This window comes from Alligator sinensis, unplaced genomic scaffold (genome assembly GCF_000455745.1).
Source record: "Alligator sinensis unplaced genomic scaffold, ASM45574v1 scaffold910_1, whole genome shotgun sequence".
NCBI lineage: Eukaryota > Metazoa > Chordata > Crocodylia > Alligatoridae > Alligator > Alligator sinensis.
In genome coordinates this window covers 326702-343381 of record NW_005842748.1, presented here as the reverse complement: position 1 = coordinate 343381, position 16680 = coordinate 326702, and the positions used below count along the sequence as shown (strand labels likewise).

The window sequence follows — 16680 nt, the reverse complement described above, 5'->3', positions numbered from 1 at the left end:
GGGGGGGGGGGGCGGGGGGGGGGGGGGGGGAATGCCTTATGGGCTGCTCCACCCCAGCCATGCAGACCTTGGCTGCAGTCCCCCAGGGGGAGGGGAGGAATAAACCCCCTCCCTGCCCCCTTTGCCTCAGGGGGTAATGCCAGGCTGGGTCTGGCCATGCCCCCACCCCTGCTGTGGCTAGAGCAGAGGGGCGGGGCCAGCCCGCTCTCTGGAGCGGACAGCCCAGCCCAGCCCAGGGCTACAAAGTGTGCCGAGATGTTGGGGGGCTCCAATTTAAACTTAAACCAGGAAGGGGTCTGAGACAGAAGTTCCATAAAACTGTTTGACACAAATCAGTTAAATCTGATACTACATTCAACCAGGTTCATCTTAAACCAGTTTCAGCCATTTTGAAACTGGTTTATGTGCACTGAGCTTCTGTTCTGTTACAGGTTTAAACCAGTTCCTGATCACTTAAACTGGTGTGTAACTTCTGTCCCTAGCCTCTAAAATTGATGGTTTCAGACTTCACTATTCCACAGTCCTAACTGACTGAGGGAGAACTATAACCTCAATGCAAGTCCTCTGCAGAACACTCCATGCTTCTCTCAAGCAGTCTGGCATTTTTTTTTCCTCGAATGCAGATTTTCTACTTTGTCAATATATGAAGACAAAGCACCACTTGCCCCACCTCTGCTGCAGACTCCATTTGCACTACACAGCAAAGTGTGGATTCAAATCTCTAAGTACCTATGATTACATCTGGAAAGCAAACATTAAAAGAAGATTATGTGGTAGCCACATAGTTAGAGCAGGTACAAATTAAGTTCATATTCACCAGAAGCACATCTTTGGCATCTCTTCTAAACAGACGGTATTCATTATAATGATTTATAGTTAGTGTGTGTGTCTGGTATCCTCAAATTCTTTATTCAATCATCCATCACAGGAGAAGGTTAAACGTTAGTTGCTTAATAGCTGAACAAATGTTTGTAACTAAGCAATCAATTGCTTTCTTCTCTCCTTCAAAGCCATTACCATCCCAAGCTCAATATTAGTGAGACAGTGCTCTCAATATAACAGCTGGAATTCTGTTATGTCCTAATAATATTGCACAATAACTTTGCCTTCCTGAAGGGCTATAATAGCAAGAAACTGCAAAGTTGCAGTATCGCGTTTCTACACAACTCTGCTTTCTTAATTTACCTACAAGTTGCAGTGTGTGGCAGGGACAGGCTCCCAGCCCCTGCCACGCTCCCACAGAAACATTCCTAAGCACTCCACTTGTATGAGGTATTCCTATCCTTCCCTCCTCCAAGTCTTGAGAGACATTCCTAAGTGCAGGAAAAATAAATGGTAACTGTACTAGTAGCATTTCCCATAAGAGAGCTCAAAGTAAAGTTTAAAACACTGTTCCTCATTCATTTCATTCACAGGGTGTTTAATATCCTGCACATGGAGACTGCAGAAGGTTGCTACAGACACCAGGTACCCCAACTATTACTTTAGGCATCCGTAGACATGCCCCAGCACATCCAGTTCTTGTTATTAAAATATAAGAACTATTGTCTACACTCATGTTATTCTTCTATGCATACAGATAGCTGTAATAATGGGTTTGAACATTATTCTACATTAAATCTAGCAGATGACCCAAAAAGGGACTGTGTTCCTATTAAAATATTACTTTTAAACAGACTGCAGCCAACATCTGTCAGTGCAGCAGACTGCATTATTTACTTAAGTGTTTGAGGCAAGATACTGAAAGCCACAAGTACTAAATAAAGCTAAATTAAGATCTGCACCCTATTTCCCCTTGAAAGCCTCCACACCCTATACACTCATAGGGGGAGCAAACCAGAAAGCCACTAATAGGACTAAACCTTTGAAAGAAGCCGCTTCTTTGAAAGTAGGAGAGAAGGGTAGTATATTACTCCAAGGACAGCCAAACTGTAGCATGCGTACTGGAAGTGGCACTGGCAACCTCTGCGTGGTATGCAGCAAAGAGGGAAGGGAACAGGGAACAGTAGCAGCTATGGCAGGAAGCAGATAGTAGAACAACAGATCAGTCAGAGGAAAGGGATCAAAGTGGCACTCAAGGAGGGTGCAGGGCTTATTTTGTGGCAGGTGTGCCACCAAGTTTGCACCCTCCTCCCCCACTGTATTACTCCATAGGGAGTCTAAACAATATGAAATTTTCATTAGTCACCAAGTATTTCATGTGACCTCATGCACTCCTCAAGGAAAACAAACTTGAAATAACTGCAAGTGTTTCTTAATAGGATTTGTTTTAATGATGTTTGAGTTCAAGTCAGACTAGCATAAGAAATTAAACAAACTGGTTAGCTTAGAGATATTGCTATCACATGAACCCACCAAACCCGTCACAAGATTTTAAAATCATCCCTATTAAATGGTTTGGTTTTGTTCCCTTTCATCATTTCTATAGCAATTTTGTGGAGAGTTTGAATAAGCCTCCAGGACTGTTTTCAAAGAAGCCTGATTTTGGGTATTCCCAGAGCCCCCAGCAAAAATTAGAGAAGGAATTATTCACCCAAAAATTTAGGTGCTTGCTCTAATAAATATTTTTGGCACAATCCACTTTAAGAATTTAAAGTCTGCTAGATGGCATTTAAACAATGGAGAAGATCCCTGCCCTGACTCTTACCATCTGAGACAAAACAGCTGACTGAACACCAATAAGCACAAACTAGCCTAGAAGTCATTGAAGGATATTTATTCTTGTTCTCAACTATTGCTAACTTTGTAAGCATTATGGAAAATCCATGGAGCATCTCAAAGCAGTGTTTTCACAGGGCTGTTTTGACACAAAGTCCCAGCTGGTTCCCAAACAGTATTTGAGAGGGTGACAAGGGAAGCGGAGGAAGGGCTGTTAGCTTTCTTGTTTTCTTAACATAAACAATAAGATAGTCGCAAGAAGGTACTACTGCAAGTCACCTTTGGGGGCTGCTTTAGAAGTTACTCGTTGCTGGAGTCTGCCACAAAAGCATTGGTTCAGCCCTGAGAAGTCTACACTAGAAGAAGGGGGAGACTTGTGAAATCTTCTAAGTAAAAAAATTCACTCCATTTTTCAGCCAACTCTATCCAAAACAAGGGAGAATGGATCATGATGAAACCTGTGGAGTGTTTAGTACAGCCTTAAGAATCCAGTCTCTACCAGCAGATGGTATCACAGACAGGAAAAAGGGTGACTGCATTGTCCAGGACTAGGTTCCATTTTCTCATAAAGAATCTTCTGTTTTATGGGATCTCAGTGAGCCAATTATAGCTACTAAATCCAAGTGCTGGAAGGACATGGCCTGACGATAGGACGTGCCCACTTGCATCTTAATTTTTACCTGTGGGGAAACTGTATTAATAGAACTGCTACCCTCGAGACTTCCTAGAACTCCCAAGTGCTTACAAACATTTTTGTGGTGCTGATAGAAAACCTGGACAGAGGACAGTCACTAAAAAGGTAGGTCTTCACCATTTCCATGGCACTGTCAAAGAACGAAACACTTAAGCACACCCTGCCTAGCTGCAGCTATTTACACCAAACTTGAAAATACATCAGCAAAGCAGTTCCAGGGATGTCCCCAGGAACAGCTCTCTGGGATAATGTAGTCAAGTCTCTGTAACAACTACAAAGGATGCTCCCAGTGTGGGTTCACAACACATTTCCAGGCCTCGTGACTGCAAGCAGGAACGGGTACATGCAGTGTGCTCAGCAGCACCCCTACCCTAGCCACAGTTGTTGTTTCTGGATGCAGCTCCATCAGCAATTGGTGTTATTTTGAATTCTAAGGAGCACAGGAAATACAAAGTTCCCTCAAAGTACAATTGCTAGAGCAGCCTTGAACTTTACTCTCCAGCTGTGATCTAATACATGACATCTAGTATGCTCCAGTCCCCCCCAAAAATATTTAGCAACCTGGAGTAATAGTGTCCTTGACTTCTTTCCATGCACATTGGCCTGCTTGTGTCATTCCAATCTGAGGGAAAAGGCAAGTTATTTCTTCTTCTCCAGCGTAGGCATGATAAAGAAATATACTACATAGGAATGATTAGAACACATCTGATGCGGATATTCAAATAAGATACAAGTACAAGGGACAGTGACACAGAAGCTGTCACTATCATTATTTTCAATATCCTAACTCCCGCATTGTTTTGTCAAAAAACTTGAACTTGATGCAGGGATGTAGGCTGTAGTTTGGTTTAATAGAAAATAGTAGATTTATCCAAAGACCCTTGTCTGCCTATGAACTTGATGCAGTGAACACAGTGTGAGCTGGTACAGAGATATGAGCATAAGCACCAGGAACAATTAACACCTCTTCGGTTGGGGAATTTTATTATACGCACTTCCTTGTCACCACTTTAATGTTGCCCCTTAATTGAATTATTTTAGTATTATTTGCAATATTCATTTGTACCTAGAGCACCATACACATTTTAATACACACACTTAATTGTATCAGTTCGCCTTCAGAAGATATTGCTGTAAAGAAAATTTCAGGAAATAATTAAAGTAAGCCTCTGTGCTTCCCAAATAACTTAGCAGTTAGTGGCTCTTTGGTAAAGTACAGCCAAGCCTCTGAGCACTTATACCCATGGCATGTGGAGAATCCTACTGAATTCTATGCTGCTTACACTATTTTTAGCAGAGCCAAGAAGAGTCCAGGATTTTTTCTAGGGCAGTTAAACCAGATAAAGGACCTACCAATATGTAACAGCATGCGTTGCTATGAAACATGGCAGTGCTCTATCACTTAAGCAGCTTCTGTAGAGAATACATGCCTGCTGAGTTTATGTTTTTGTTCTCCCTTCACAGTCTTAAGCTTGGTATCAACTGCAGTACTAGTGGCTAAAATTGGAAAGCACTGGATTGCAGAAGAAAGCCACTCTTTTGTCACATTTTGCTCCTGTGAGTCATGCTAACAAGTTTCAAAAGGTTAAAACCGACAAAAACAAACAACCCCCACCTGTTACCATTCCTTTCCAAAGTACTTCTTTATTTACTGTGCAGCAAGACAATAAAAGGGTAGTCTTACACAGAGTTTAGATTATGGTTGTATGAGATGGTTTGGATAGATTTCATAGACATCAGGGCTGGAAGGGACCTCGGAAGATCATCGAGTCCAGCCCCCCGCCCAAAGGGCAGGAAGTCAGCTGGGGTCATAGGATCCCAGCAAGATAAGCATCCAGTTTCATCTTGAAGGTGTTCAATGAAGGTGCTTGAACCACCTCCAGTGGCAGGCTGTTCCAGACCTTGGGGGCTCAGACAGTAAAGAAGTTCTTCCTTATGTCCAGCCTGAAACGATCTTGAAGTAGTTTGTGACCATTCAACCTCGTCATCCCTTGGGGCGCTCTGGTGAACAAACATTCCCCCAGATGCTGGTGGTCACCCCGATAAACTTGTAGGTGGCAATCAGATCCCCTGAGCCTGCGCTTTTTCAGGCTAAAGAGCCCCAGGGCTCTCAGCCTGTCATCGTAGGGTCTGCTTCCCTGACCTCTGATCATGCGCGTGGCTCTTCTCTGGACTCTCTCAAGCTTCTCCACATCCTTTTTGAATTGTGGAGCCCAAAACTGGACACAGTACTCCAGCTGCGGCCTCACTAAGGCCGAGTACAGGGGGAGAATGACGTCCCGGGATTTGCTTGAGAAGCATCTATGGATGCAAGCCAGTGTTTTGGGCGCTTTACTAGCCGCCGCATCACATTGCAGGCTCATCCTGGATAGGGATGATCCATCCTCAGGCAGGGGGGTTGGCCTAGATAACCTCTGGAAGTCCCTTTCAGCCCTACTTCTCCATGACATAAAACACAGTGACCCTTTCCAGCTTTATAATAGCTTAATCAGACCTACTTCACGGTGCAGCATACAGGATTTCATCCAGCAATTCCTGTATCAAGTCCATAGCTTCTGGTTCCACTATTGTATCAGCCCTTATCGCTTTAGTCCAAGCACCTTAAAGAAGAGCATTAAATGATAGCAAGGATCTTCTAGACTAGAAGTGGCCAAACGTCTTAATCCTTCTAGCTGCAAACCAAATTATTAATGTGGCCGAGAACCGCACTACACACAGCTTTTGAAATATGAATGCCCTGGAGTCATGGATCTGTGCACAGTACTTCAGCTTAAAAGAATAATTTGTTTTTTTCAATAACTTCTTTATTTTAAGAAGAATGAACTGAAGAACATAAGTCAGAAGAAATGAACACCCTTTAACTAGTTCTCTTTCTTCAGAAACTGCACAGAACTCACAAACCACCCAATTTAGACACATCCAAATTGTAAAGGCTTTGAATCTTAGAAAAAATATGCAAAAAAGATTGGCCATGTAAGCCAGCTCATCTCTTCCTTCACTCCCTACCCCCAAGTTTGCATCTTTCCTGGGATGTATCCTGCATACAAATCTCAATCTAATTTATTATGATCCTAGAGCAATGATTCTGAACCAGGGTGTTGCAGCGCTCTGAGATGCCTTGAGATCCTTTCAAGGGTGCTGCAGGGTGCCACACTGTTAGGTGTTAAACATGATTCATAAGATAAACACAGAGATTTCAAATAGGAATGCACACTGTTAAAACATCCTATCCTGCTGTAGTCCGAGTTCTTTGCAACAGAAAAAGAACTGCTCTCTTAGTTTTTTGGATTACAAATAATAACAGAAAACTGAGCTACACTTTACTAAAGGGTGCCTCGAGTCTAACAAGATTGAGAACCACTGTTCTGGAGTCAGAATTCTGGCTCTGATCAGGCTTGTTGATGTACCAAGTTTAGACCCCTACTCTTCTCCAGTCTTCTCAAAGCAGCAGGTCTACTGAAAGGGCCGAAATGGCTATGCCATGTCTCCATCTGGCCTCCTTGAAACACCAAGATCATACTGGATAATCTCTTCCTGCCCTTCCCTTAGCTGAACTGAAGAGAATTGTAGCTAAGTCTATGAGGACCAGGTCCCAAAATATTATTTCCACTTAAAAGCATCACTAGGAAGCAAATACATGAGGTGAAAACATTAAGAATTGGAATAAACAGATTTGGTGGGGGGAGGGATGCATTCACCCACTACCTCTAGTTTGGAAACCATCTGAAAATATGGAGGGCCAGGCAGCAGTCACAGTCACAGGCCAGCAGAGCCAATATCTATAGCAGCAATCTGCCAGAGGCTAGAACAGGGGTGGGAAAATGTGGCCCACCAAGTCATTCTATTCGGCCCATGGAGCCCCTAAAAATTTAGAAAAGTAATGTTTCTCTGCCCCAGCTACCTGTTACTTGGCCTTCGATGACTTGCCAGAACTCAGTAAACAGTCCTCCACCCAAAATAATTGCTCATTCTTGGGCTAGAAGAAACGCTATCCTGGAACAGACCTAAGGAGAGCCCAGCAGACAACACACAGCCACGTGAGGTCAAGGAGTCTCCAGGGGTGCTGCTGAGAAGCACACACTATGACCAGGAGGGACAGTGCTAAGGGAAGACAGAATAATCATCTGTGACAATGACACGCTGGCAGCATATTTTAAGCCATTACTCACATATCAGAGCCCTCTAAACAGTACAATGGAGGACTGTGTGCAGAGCCAGGGTTTTATGGAGGCAGATAAAGTTTGAGAGACCAAGGTGTGAAGCATGCTTCTTCTCCCTTTCAAAGCAACTTGAATATCAGGCACTGAAGGTCTGCCTTTGTTCTGTGGTCTCTGAAGTGAACTTTGTAGTTCACTATTAAGAATTGTACCAGAAGTATGTGCAACCTCTTCCTACTATTCAGAGGTTTCTCTAAGGAAAGGGGGAAGAAGGGAGGGGCAATATGAAGATATATATTTTACATGGTAACTTCATGAAGAATTTACTTTAATGCTCACAGAAAATTCAAGTTCTTAAAAAAAAAAAAAACCCAAAAAACCCTGCTGCATTATGCCACATTAACACCCAGTAGTGAAGAAGTTATAATAGTCGATATGGATCACCCTCACCCGTCCTTAAATCCAATTGTCCTCATATTTTTATAAGTATTCGGCCACTCAAAAGGAGCTTCTGCAGTGCTTATCTAGTGTGGGCGTGAGTGGTGCTATGGAAACAGAAATGCAGCCAAGCATATCTGCAGTTCACACTGACCAAAGGCTGAACATATTAAAAAAGAGAGAGATTAGTCTTTTGAAAGCAAGAGTACATCAAATATGTAGAGTAATCACTCTTAACCAGCCTGCTAACTGGTGACTTTGGTGCAAGAAGGATCTGCTGCTCTTTTCCATCTCTTCTATACCTCAGAACTAGAATATGGCCCACCTCTCTTTAGAGGCAGAGCTCTGTTGGAAGGAGTTTGTCAGAGCACTGCCAGCACTAACTAGTAAGCAGAGTCAGAAATACACTCTTCCAACCCCTACTGCCTCAGTCCTCCCAACCAGTATCAGCTAGAGGACCCCTTATACCAGGGCTGTCCAACTTCTGTGCCATAGCCCAGTTCCTCTCCCACAAGCCACCTGCTCCTGGGAACACGTAGACAGTACCAACACTACCCTAGACCCCCTTCCACTATGCCACCCTAGAAAATAGAAGCCAGCCGAGAGGAGAGCCGTGTGTGTGGGGGGAGGAAGCAGTGCAGTGGAGATTGGAAAGAGACTGTGGGCTGCATGTTATCAGTTTAACAGCCCTGTTTTACATTACCATTCTGCACTGTAAGGCAGTATGCAGAAGAACCAGGCCAAGACCTGAACATTAACTCTGATACATTTCCCTCATCTGGCAGAGTGCTATTTGTTTGCAGGTATCTAAAGCCATCAATGGATAAAGACACATTTCGGATTCCACAAGTGGCCAAATGTTGCAAGAGTCAGTTTTTTAAAAGCAAGGACCTTTGTAAATGAGACTTCAGTTTCGAAAACTGGAGTAGACAGCCAGAACTGCAGTAAACCAGATTTTTTTTTGAAGGAACTATTCAGTTCTAAACCATACAACTGTAGTTCTTCTGAAAGAGAGCACGACTTGCCACAAGAATCAAGTATTACTACCTGTAAAAAACAGCTGCTGTACAAGGCATGGCATCGGATATGAATTCCCATACCAGAATGGAAGTTTGGAATGGGGGATCTGGCTAACAACCGAGTACATAAGGTTATAATGTTAACTGCATGGCCTGTGCTAGATACAGCAGTTAAGCTTCATGTGCAGAGCTGATACAGGGATACGGTTGCAATTTATAAATAAAAAAAAAATTTAGAGCAGCAAAGGAAAACACTGTCATATGAAGACAAGGGGGTTTTTTTAAGATACATTGAGAAACAGCCTGTTATCCTAAATGGTTTATTAGAAGTCAAACTTCCAGGTCTCGTTCCCTTTCTCACTTCTCTGCTAGCGAGACAAGGGAGAGTGTCAAAAAGTAATTAGAAATAGGCCACCCTCATCAGGGAACTTGCCACACAATTTACTACTCATAGCTTACTGGCTTTAGGGGGTGCCAACACTAATTTTGACAGTAGTATCTCGCAGAAGCTTTAAGCCATCATCAGCACCTTATTTCATCAGGTAACGTACAAGCAGAGGTCATAATCAGAAGGTTTTTTTTAACCCTAGCTTCTTGCACAAAGTATGAGCTAATTACAGCAGTGCTCAATAACAGCTAGGCCTAGCTGAACAGAGCTCAATGGCACTGTTTAGTGCTCAATGTGCTGTTTAGTGACAGCTTTTCATCATCCAGGAACCCAGCATAATTCAGAGAAACTTTGTGGTATGTTCTGTACCATCCCAGCCAGGGGCTTGATAAAACAGAACCAGCTGTGAACAATGACAGCACTCTTAGCCCAATATTTTTTTCAAGGATTCTGTTTTTAGTCCATGATGTGGTGGGGGAAAAGAGTTTTTGATCCAGGAGATTTTGTCAGTTTTCAGCAAAGGGGAATAGAGCAAAATAAGCCAAGGATCTGGGACCTTCTCTTCTTGATGAAAGGGGATGAGAGGCAGACTTGAGCTAGGAAGTCTGCACAAAGGAAGAGAATTAAGGAAGTGCTGTATTACTTGAGGATGTTGCTCTTGCCAAAAACCCATCTGCCTAAGGCAGAAAGTGAACTTGTTTCACACATGGGGGAAGGGAATGATACTAAAGTGTTTTCTCCATATACCTTACTACATTGGTGCAGTTAGAGAAAAAAAATCCCCTTCTGCTCCCCTGCTTGTACAAGAGTACTTTGCTGACTCAGATCTAACCTGCACTGGGATAGAGTACTTTATACTAGTACAGATGGGTCTACACTGGGGCTCTTACCAGTATGACTTTTAGTGACAATCACCATCTTACTGGGATAGTTTTGCTACTGAAGTGCTTAGGATGGGTCTATGCTTGAAGAAGCACTAAAGCTGCTAGGTACAAAAGTTCTCTTTTACAACAAGAGAAGACTAGACTAAGAAGCTTTCTTTGGCAACAACAGTTTAAACATTACTTTCCGATTCCTTATATTCTTCATTTAGAAACTATTTAGCCTTTCAATTAGCTCATGGCAGTATTCTAAACAATTTGCACTTTAAAGTATAGAGACAGCTTATACATATAACAGAAGTAGTAGAGACATTCTTCTCAGTCTCCCAAACACTATCTGGATGTTTGTAGCTAGCAATTCATTACACAACCAAAGCTCATGCCTCTCTGAATCTGTATGTAAGGTGCCACCTTATTCTGCCCGACTTCAGGCTAACACAGCTAACTGCCACGTAATCCTGTCTTTCACTATCACCTTGTTACACTGCCACCCATACCTGGCTTCCTACTACAATCTGTAGAGATATGCACAAAGGTCAGAACAAGTTATCTGAAAAATGGTTTTACTTCCTATTCAAAAGATCAGTTTCTATTGTTCTAGTAGCTTTTATTTTTACTTGTCCATGAATGGCAGCAACTTGCAAAAATAAAGTTGGATGGGGAAACACCAAAAGAGTTGGGTGGTGAAACACTGAAAGAAGAGTTGCAATAGCCTGGAGCCCTTAACTGTTTGTTTCCCTGTCCATACAATGTTTGCACTTCAGATGTATAAAACGGTAGCAGAAGCAGTTTAGACATGTGCTAGGGTTTTAATGCAATTTGGATTTTATTTAAGATAATAAAAATAAAAACAAAACAGAATTCAACTCACTAGGTAGGACTTCAATTTTGACACCAGACATGCCTATATCAAAATCTGGTGATCTACTCATAGACTTAGACATGATTCTAGAGCCTTTTGATAGGCTATTTAAAATGTGAGGGCAAAAAGCAGATTTTCCATATTTAAACAAATATTTACATTGAAGTGCCTCCTAATATATATATGCAACTTGTTTAACCCCAAGAAGTACTCATGAAGAAAAGCTTTATAATAAAAAAAAAATTGTGTTATGTTTCTGTTCAGTCATAAATGGGCCAGTTCAACTGATGTATCCTCCTAATATATATATGCAACTTGTTTAACCCCAAGAAGTACTCATGAAGAAAAGCTTTATAATAAAAAAAAAATTGTGTTATGTTTCTGTTCAGTCATAAATGTGGCCAGTTCAACTGATGTATAAGGCTTTCTGCTCCTGGTTTAAAGTGCAGTTTGTTCTCCTACTAGTAATACCAGCTAGTGTTAAACATGTTCTACTGATGAGTAGTGAGGGATCTCTTATTCTTGTTAGCAGTAGTTCCCTGTACGTTGATTTTACATAAGAATTAAATATCACCTCCTAAGATTATGTGACCTAAACTGCTAGTTCCAGAAGGAGATGCTTGATTGTGGGGATGTGCAAAAAAATAAAGCAAAACAAAAAAACCAGAAACTTACTTTACAAAATACAACTCTCTCTGGATTACTCGAAAGATACTTTTAAACATCACCTGATGGAAAAAAAAATCCAAAAAATGGAAAACTTGCTTACTCTACATAATGCAAACCAGCACAGAAATGTGAAGTCAGAAAGGTAGTTTTACAATATGATAGATATCAGTGCCTCCAAACCACAGACACAGAAATTTTAGTGTTGGGAATGTTAGTGCCAGCTTAACCAGTAAAAGACACCTTTCTACCTTATCAGGCAGGACTACCAACACGTGCCAAACTAGTACACTAGTTCTAGAGTTCAGAAAGTCACAAGATAACTACAGAGCTTCAACTATTACTAGGAGTTCATGTAGAAGTTCAGTCTAACTTGCGCAAGATTCATTTTTGGTGAACTTGTGGCGATACTGGCAGCATGGCAAAGTGTTGAAAGCTGCCAGAATAACACAAAGAATCTCAGAAAAGAATCACACATATTCTACCTGTATAGTCACCACGTGCACAGTGCCAATACAACAATGAACATGTATCGGGCAGAATTTTAAAGGAATACTGGCAGGCCACATGTAATCCAAAATTTTGTTTTAAAAAGACCAAACCTTTGCAAATCTGTATTTGGTTTTACAAGCTGCATTTAAAGGGAAAACATGCATGTATGTACACAGATGTATAAATGCATTTTAAAGTTAATTTGAATAATCATATTGATTTATTAATAGTTTTGCAGGAGATTTTTTTTAACTTAAAGAATTAAAACAAATTCAATAAAGGCCATCTAGCCAACCAAAATGCCTTTTATTTTCACAGGTCATTGGATAAAACTATACCTATAAACAATGGTTGTCAAGGCACTACAATACCTTGACCCCCATTAATGGGAAATGTGGGTCATATACAGCAATTTCACTATCATCAGCAAAACAGTTTTAAAATCCTCTTACTCCCTGAAGACTAACCTTTAAGATTTTGGTTCTAATCTTTTAAAATAAAGCCCAAATTAAATGTCCTTTTCAAGCTTGCCAGAGGGATGGAGGCGGCAAAGGTGCATTTCTCTCTTGTACAAAGTAGTCAGATTCTTCATATTACAACTATAGTTGAATTTGATACAAGGTGCCTTGAATTCTAGTACCTCTGGGTTGACTCTTCCCTTCCCACAAGCCCTCTCAAGTTCATGCCAAGATTAATTTACTGATAGCTTATGCTTCCTTAAGCAATAGATGTAGATTTGCCAGATAAAGCAATATTGTCAAGCAGGTTTACAATCCAGAAGTCATCCAGTTTGCCAATTAGGTGTGCCTTTCAGCAGACAAGTTATTGTACTGGTGAGTGCAGGAAGATCAAAAGCTATTAATTTGAATAAGAATCTCGTTTATCTCCTGCATGAGTGTGCCCTACGGCTGTTTTTCTTTAGAGGAGTCTCTCTCAAATCTTACATTTCATTTATTTAACTAAATCTACATTGTTCTTTATTATGCAGGAGCCTTGTTATCTCAACATAGTATTTTTTATTATTTGGAGCATAGTCTTATGTTGTACAAAGATGTCATTTATACCAAAAAAATTCAGGAGCTGAATTGTATGACATTTGTGAAGAACCAGCTATTTTACTATGCAAGTCCTAAGAAACTTTCATTCAAGGTTCCACAGTATTCCAACACAAAGTTCTGCTTTTAGAGAATGGCTGCTGTGGGATACAATCCATCCTAGACAGATTTTTAGACAGATTTTTTAAAACTAGAATATCCTCGTGATTCTAACTGCAAGACGTACTTTGAAGATTATTACTGAGATAGCAAGTCTTTTGACCAGACAAACTGCATATGAAAACATGTCCACCAAGTTCATGTAAGGGGCTGCACATATCATATAAAACAACAAATTTTAGCCACTTTACAACCATTTCACTTTCAAAATTCAGCTTTGGCAAACACGGCTGGAGTACCTTGGCAGAGTTAAACACCAAGTTCTGTAACTTCTACCTACAGGAGTACTGAATCTCGTCCTGCTTTACAATGTGAAGATACATATGTAAGTAAGTTAGCTTGCACTTTGATTAAAAAATTCAAAATGCAAAACTAATTGAAACTTAAGATTCATTTGAAGTCAACAGATCACTTGCAAGTTCATTCTTAATACTCTTCACCAAGTTCCATCAGATACCACGTGGCCTCTTTCTGGCCTTTGCAGAAAAGTTCACAGGTGTTTAAAAGGTACTCTGGTACAAAGTGTACCACATTAGTGTAAACAATGTTTGGACTAACTAATGCATTGATTAAACAAAGCAACTGTACTGCCAGGTGAGTATTAAATAGGACTTGGAACAGAGAGAATTCCAGGGTTCTGTCCCAAGTCAGAAAGAGACCCCAAACTGAAGGCATGCCAACAGTGTACACAAGACTAGCCATCAAACACTTACTTTTATTATTATAAACACCTTCACAGTGAGCCATAAAATTAGGTTAAACAGGGCCAAATAATGAACTTGATGTGGTAAGAGAACTTGATGCGTTTCTCCACTGGCTCAGCAGTGGAGAAACAGCTCATAACAGTATCTGGTTTATTCAACCCCATAAAAAGCTATAATGGACAATGCCATGTACATTGCCATGTACTATATACCTTTGTGGAAAAAGTGTTAGAGCCACAGGTAATAAATATATCATGCATCAGGCCAATCAAATTACTCAACTTCAAAACTGCAAAATTCAACTCAGCCCTTTCCCCCAAAAAACAGGTTCATGACCTCAGAAATAGCTTCCAAAGAAGGCAGAGCTAAACAGCCTCCCAAATGTAAAGAAAATGAAAACCAATGTAGTTTTTGCCTTCCGGAATCTACAGACTGCTGCAGTGCCTCTATTCGTGTCATTCAAATGCCCCTGGACAACAGCCAAGCTGAAATTTCCTGTTGTTGGGCAAAGCTATGAACAGCCAGGATGAGGATGCCAAGTAAATGGCAGGTGTTCTCCTCTTCTGCTTTTTCCTCCCCTTTTTGGAAAAATTCACCTGTACTACTCAAGAAACTGATAGCATTTCTATTCAAGGTCAAGGGACAGGACCTTTGACGCCCTGACATTCACCTCTTAGCAGCTAGATTTGGCAGCCAGGCTTGGCTTCACTACAGCATTGCCCCAATCTTTTACTAATACCTAGCCTTACACTAGAAATTCATGGCTTTACCCAATATGTTTAGCTTTCTTGCCAATGGTCTTCCAGTATATCTTTTCACTTTTTCCAATTACAGCAAACAGGAAAAAAAGCAGCTCTCCTGTGCTACAAGAGAACTGGAGGCTTTCTTCTCCCAGAGATTCACCAAATCAATCTGTTCAACTCATTGCTCCACCATTGGCAGTCTTTTAAGAGTCACAAGCCAGATTCAGGGGGCAAACCTCTGCTTTGCTGCGTTTCAAGAGTTATTTTCAGGATGCTGACCCCCCCAGTAACAGATGCAGGAGGCAGGTGCTCAAGAAATGCTCTGTCCGTGCATAGAGCCATCCCGGCGAGACTATGAGGTTATTAAATATGAATGCGTGAGCTATTTTAGCAGGTTTCAAACCCAGCATCCTGGGGGCCGATTTGGAGCCAAGCCACCACGCCAGGGACAAATTTAGAAGGAAGCAACTCACAGCAAGGGCTGGCATCTATTTTTGCAAGGTGGGGGAGAACCCCTTGCACAGTGGAGGGCTCCCAACCAGCTCCTGCAGGGAAGCTGCTGCTGGGGCCAATGTGCACAGCCCTTACCAAGGGGCCAGGACCAGGCAGGTCCCAGGGGGGAGGAGGGCCCCGGACTCCACGGGCAAGGAGCACCAAGGGGGCGGACCGGGGACGCCCAGGCCTGGCGAACAGAGGTGGCAGGTGCCAGGCGGGTCCCGTCCGGGGCGGGGCAGGCCTGCGGCCACACAGGCAGCCAGACCGAGGGCGGGGAGAAGAGCTCCCTCAGCCCGCCCCGCCCCAGCTCCAGCTCCTTCCCAGGGGCGGCCCCACGGCCACGGGAGGCGCTGCGGGACCCCCGCAAGGGCTCCGGGGCAGATGCGGAGCAGCTCACCTTGCTCCGGGCCGGACTCCCCGCTCGCAGCCATCTGCCCCTTCGCCCGGCGCAGCGTCTGACTTGGCAGCGCCGGCGCCGCCCGAACCTCCTCCGGGGCGGCTCCTCACCGCACTCCCCGCGGGGTGGTGTGGAGGGGCACGAGGAGCCTGGCGCGCTGTGTCAGCGCCTCGGGGGTCCCGGAGGCGCGGGGCGGGGCGGGGCGGGCGACGTGAGCTAGTCCGGCCCCGGCAGGGGCAAGACGTGCTGTGCTGCGAAGGGCTCCGGGCTCCTCCTGCGGCAGCTGCTGCAGGCGCTGAAGCCGGCATGTTCCGGGATGCGAAGAAAAATAAATAAATAAAAGATCTCTCACGAGCACGGATCCTGGTTTTCTCCGATGGGGCGGGAACCAATTTTCGGATCAAGAAAAGGAACTCGAAATCCACATTTTTCCGTGATTAAATGAAACACCACTCTCTCTCTCTCTCTCTCTCTCTATTAGTAGTGGTGTCCCCAAAGGACAGTGAGTTCGTGCCCGGTGCGCTTGTGCCAATAAACACACAGGGGTGAAGGTTCCAACTTAATCTTTATTTCTGTGCAGAAAGTGGTGCTTGGCAATCGTTCGCAAAGCAAGCACCCACACCCCAGTGGGCGTCTGCCTTATATAGCTACGTAACAGGTTAAACTTGCTGATGTGATGAAATGTGTAGCAAGCCCAGCAAGTACCCCCCCTTCCAGCTCCCGAACTTTGTTGATACAGCTTTTCCTCTAGCGAGGCCAGCAATTAAACAACTAAGCAACAAGCGATCTCCCCCAGCCTAAACAACCTACTCTATGCCCTTGGTTAGATAAAATACTTTTTCAGAACACAAAGCTGTTCCTGAAGTAGAAAA

At 42.9% G+C, this 16680-nt stretch overlaps 1 protein-coding gene across 3 annotated transcripts in view; it reads right to left on the bottom strand.

Moving 5' to 3' along the window:
• The window catches only part of TPD52 (tumor protein D52), a 54111-nt gene extending 38179 nt beyond the window's left edge, over positions 1–15932 (bottom strand). For 2 of the 3 annotated variants that reach the window (XM_025216572.1, XM_006034573.3), the window contains exon 1: positions 15809–15932. Coding sequence is in view for 1 of the 3 variants with exons in the window: in XM_006034573.3 (XP_006034635.1) it covers positions 15809–15842 (34 nt within the window). In the remaining 2 variants the exon portion in view is untranslated. The remainder of the gene's footprint in view (positions 1–15808) is intronic. The other variant, XM_025216571.1, reaches the window with a different exon arrangement.
• Positions 15933–16680: the final 748 nt, after the last annotated feature.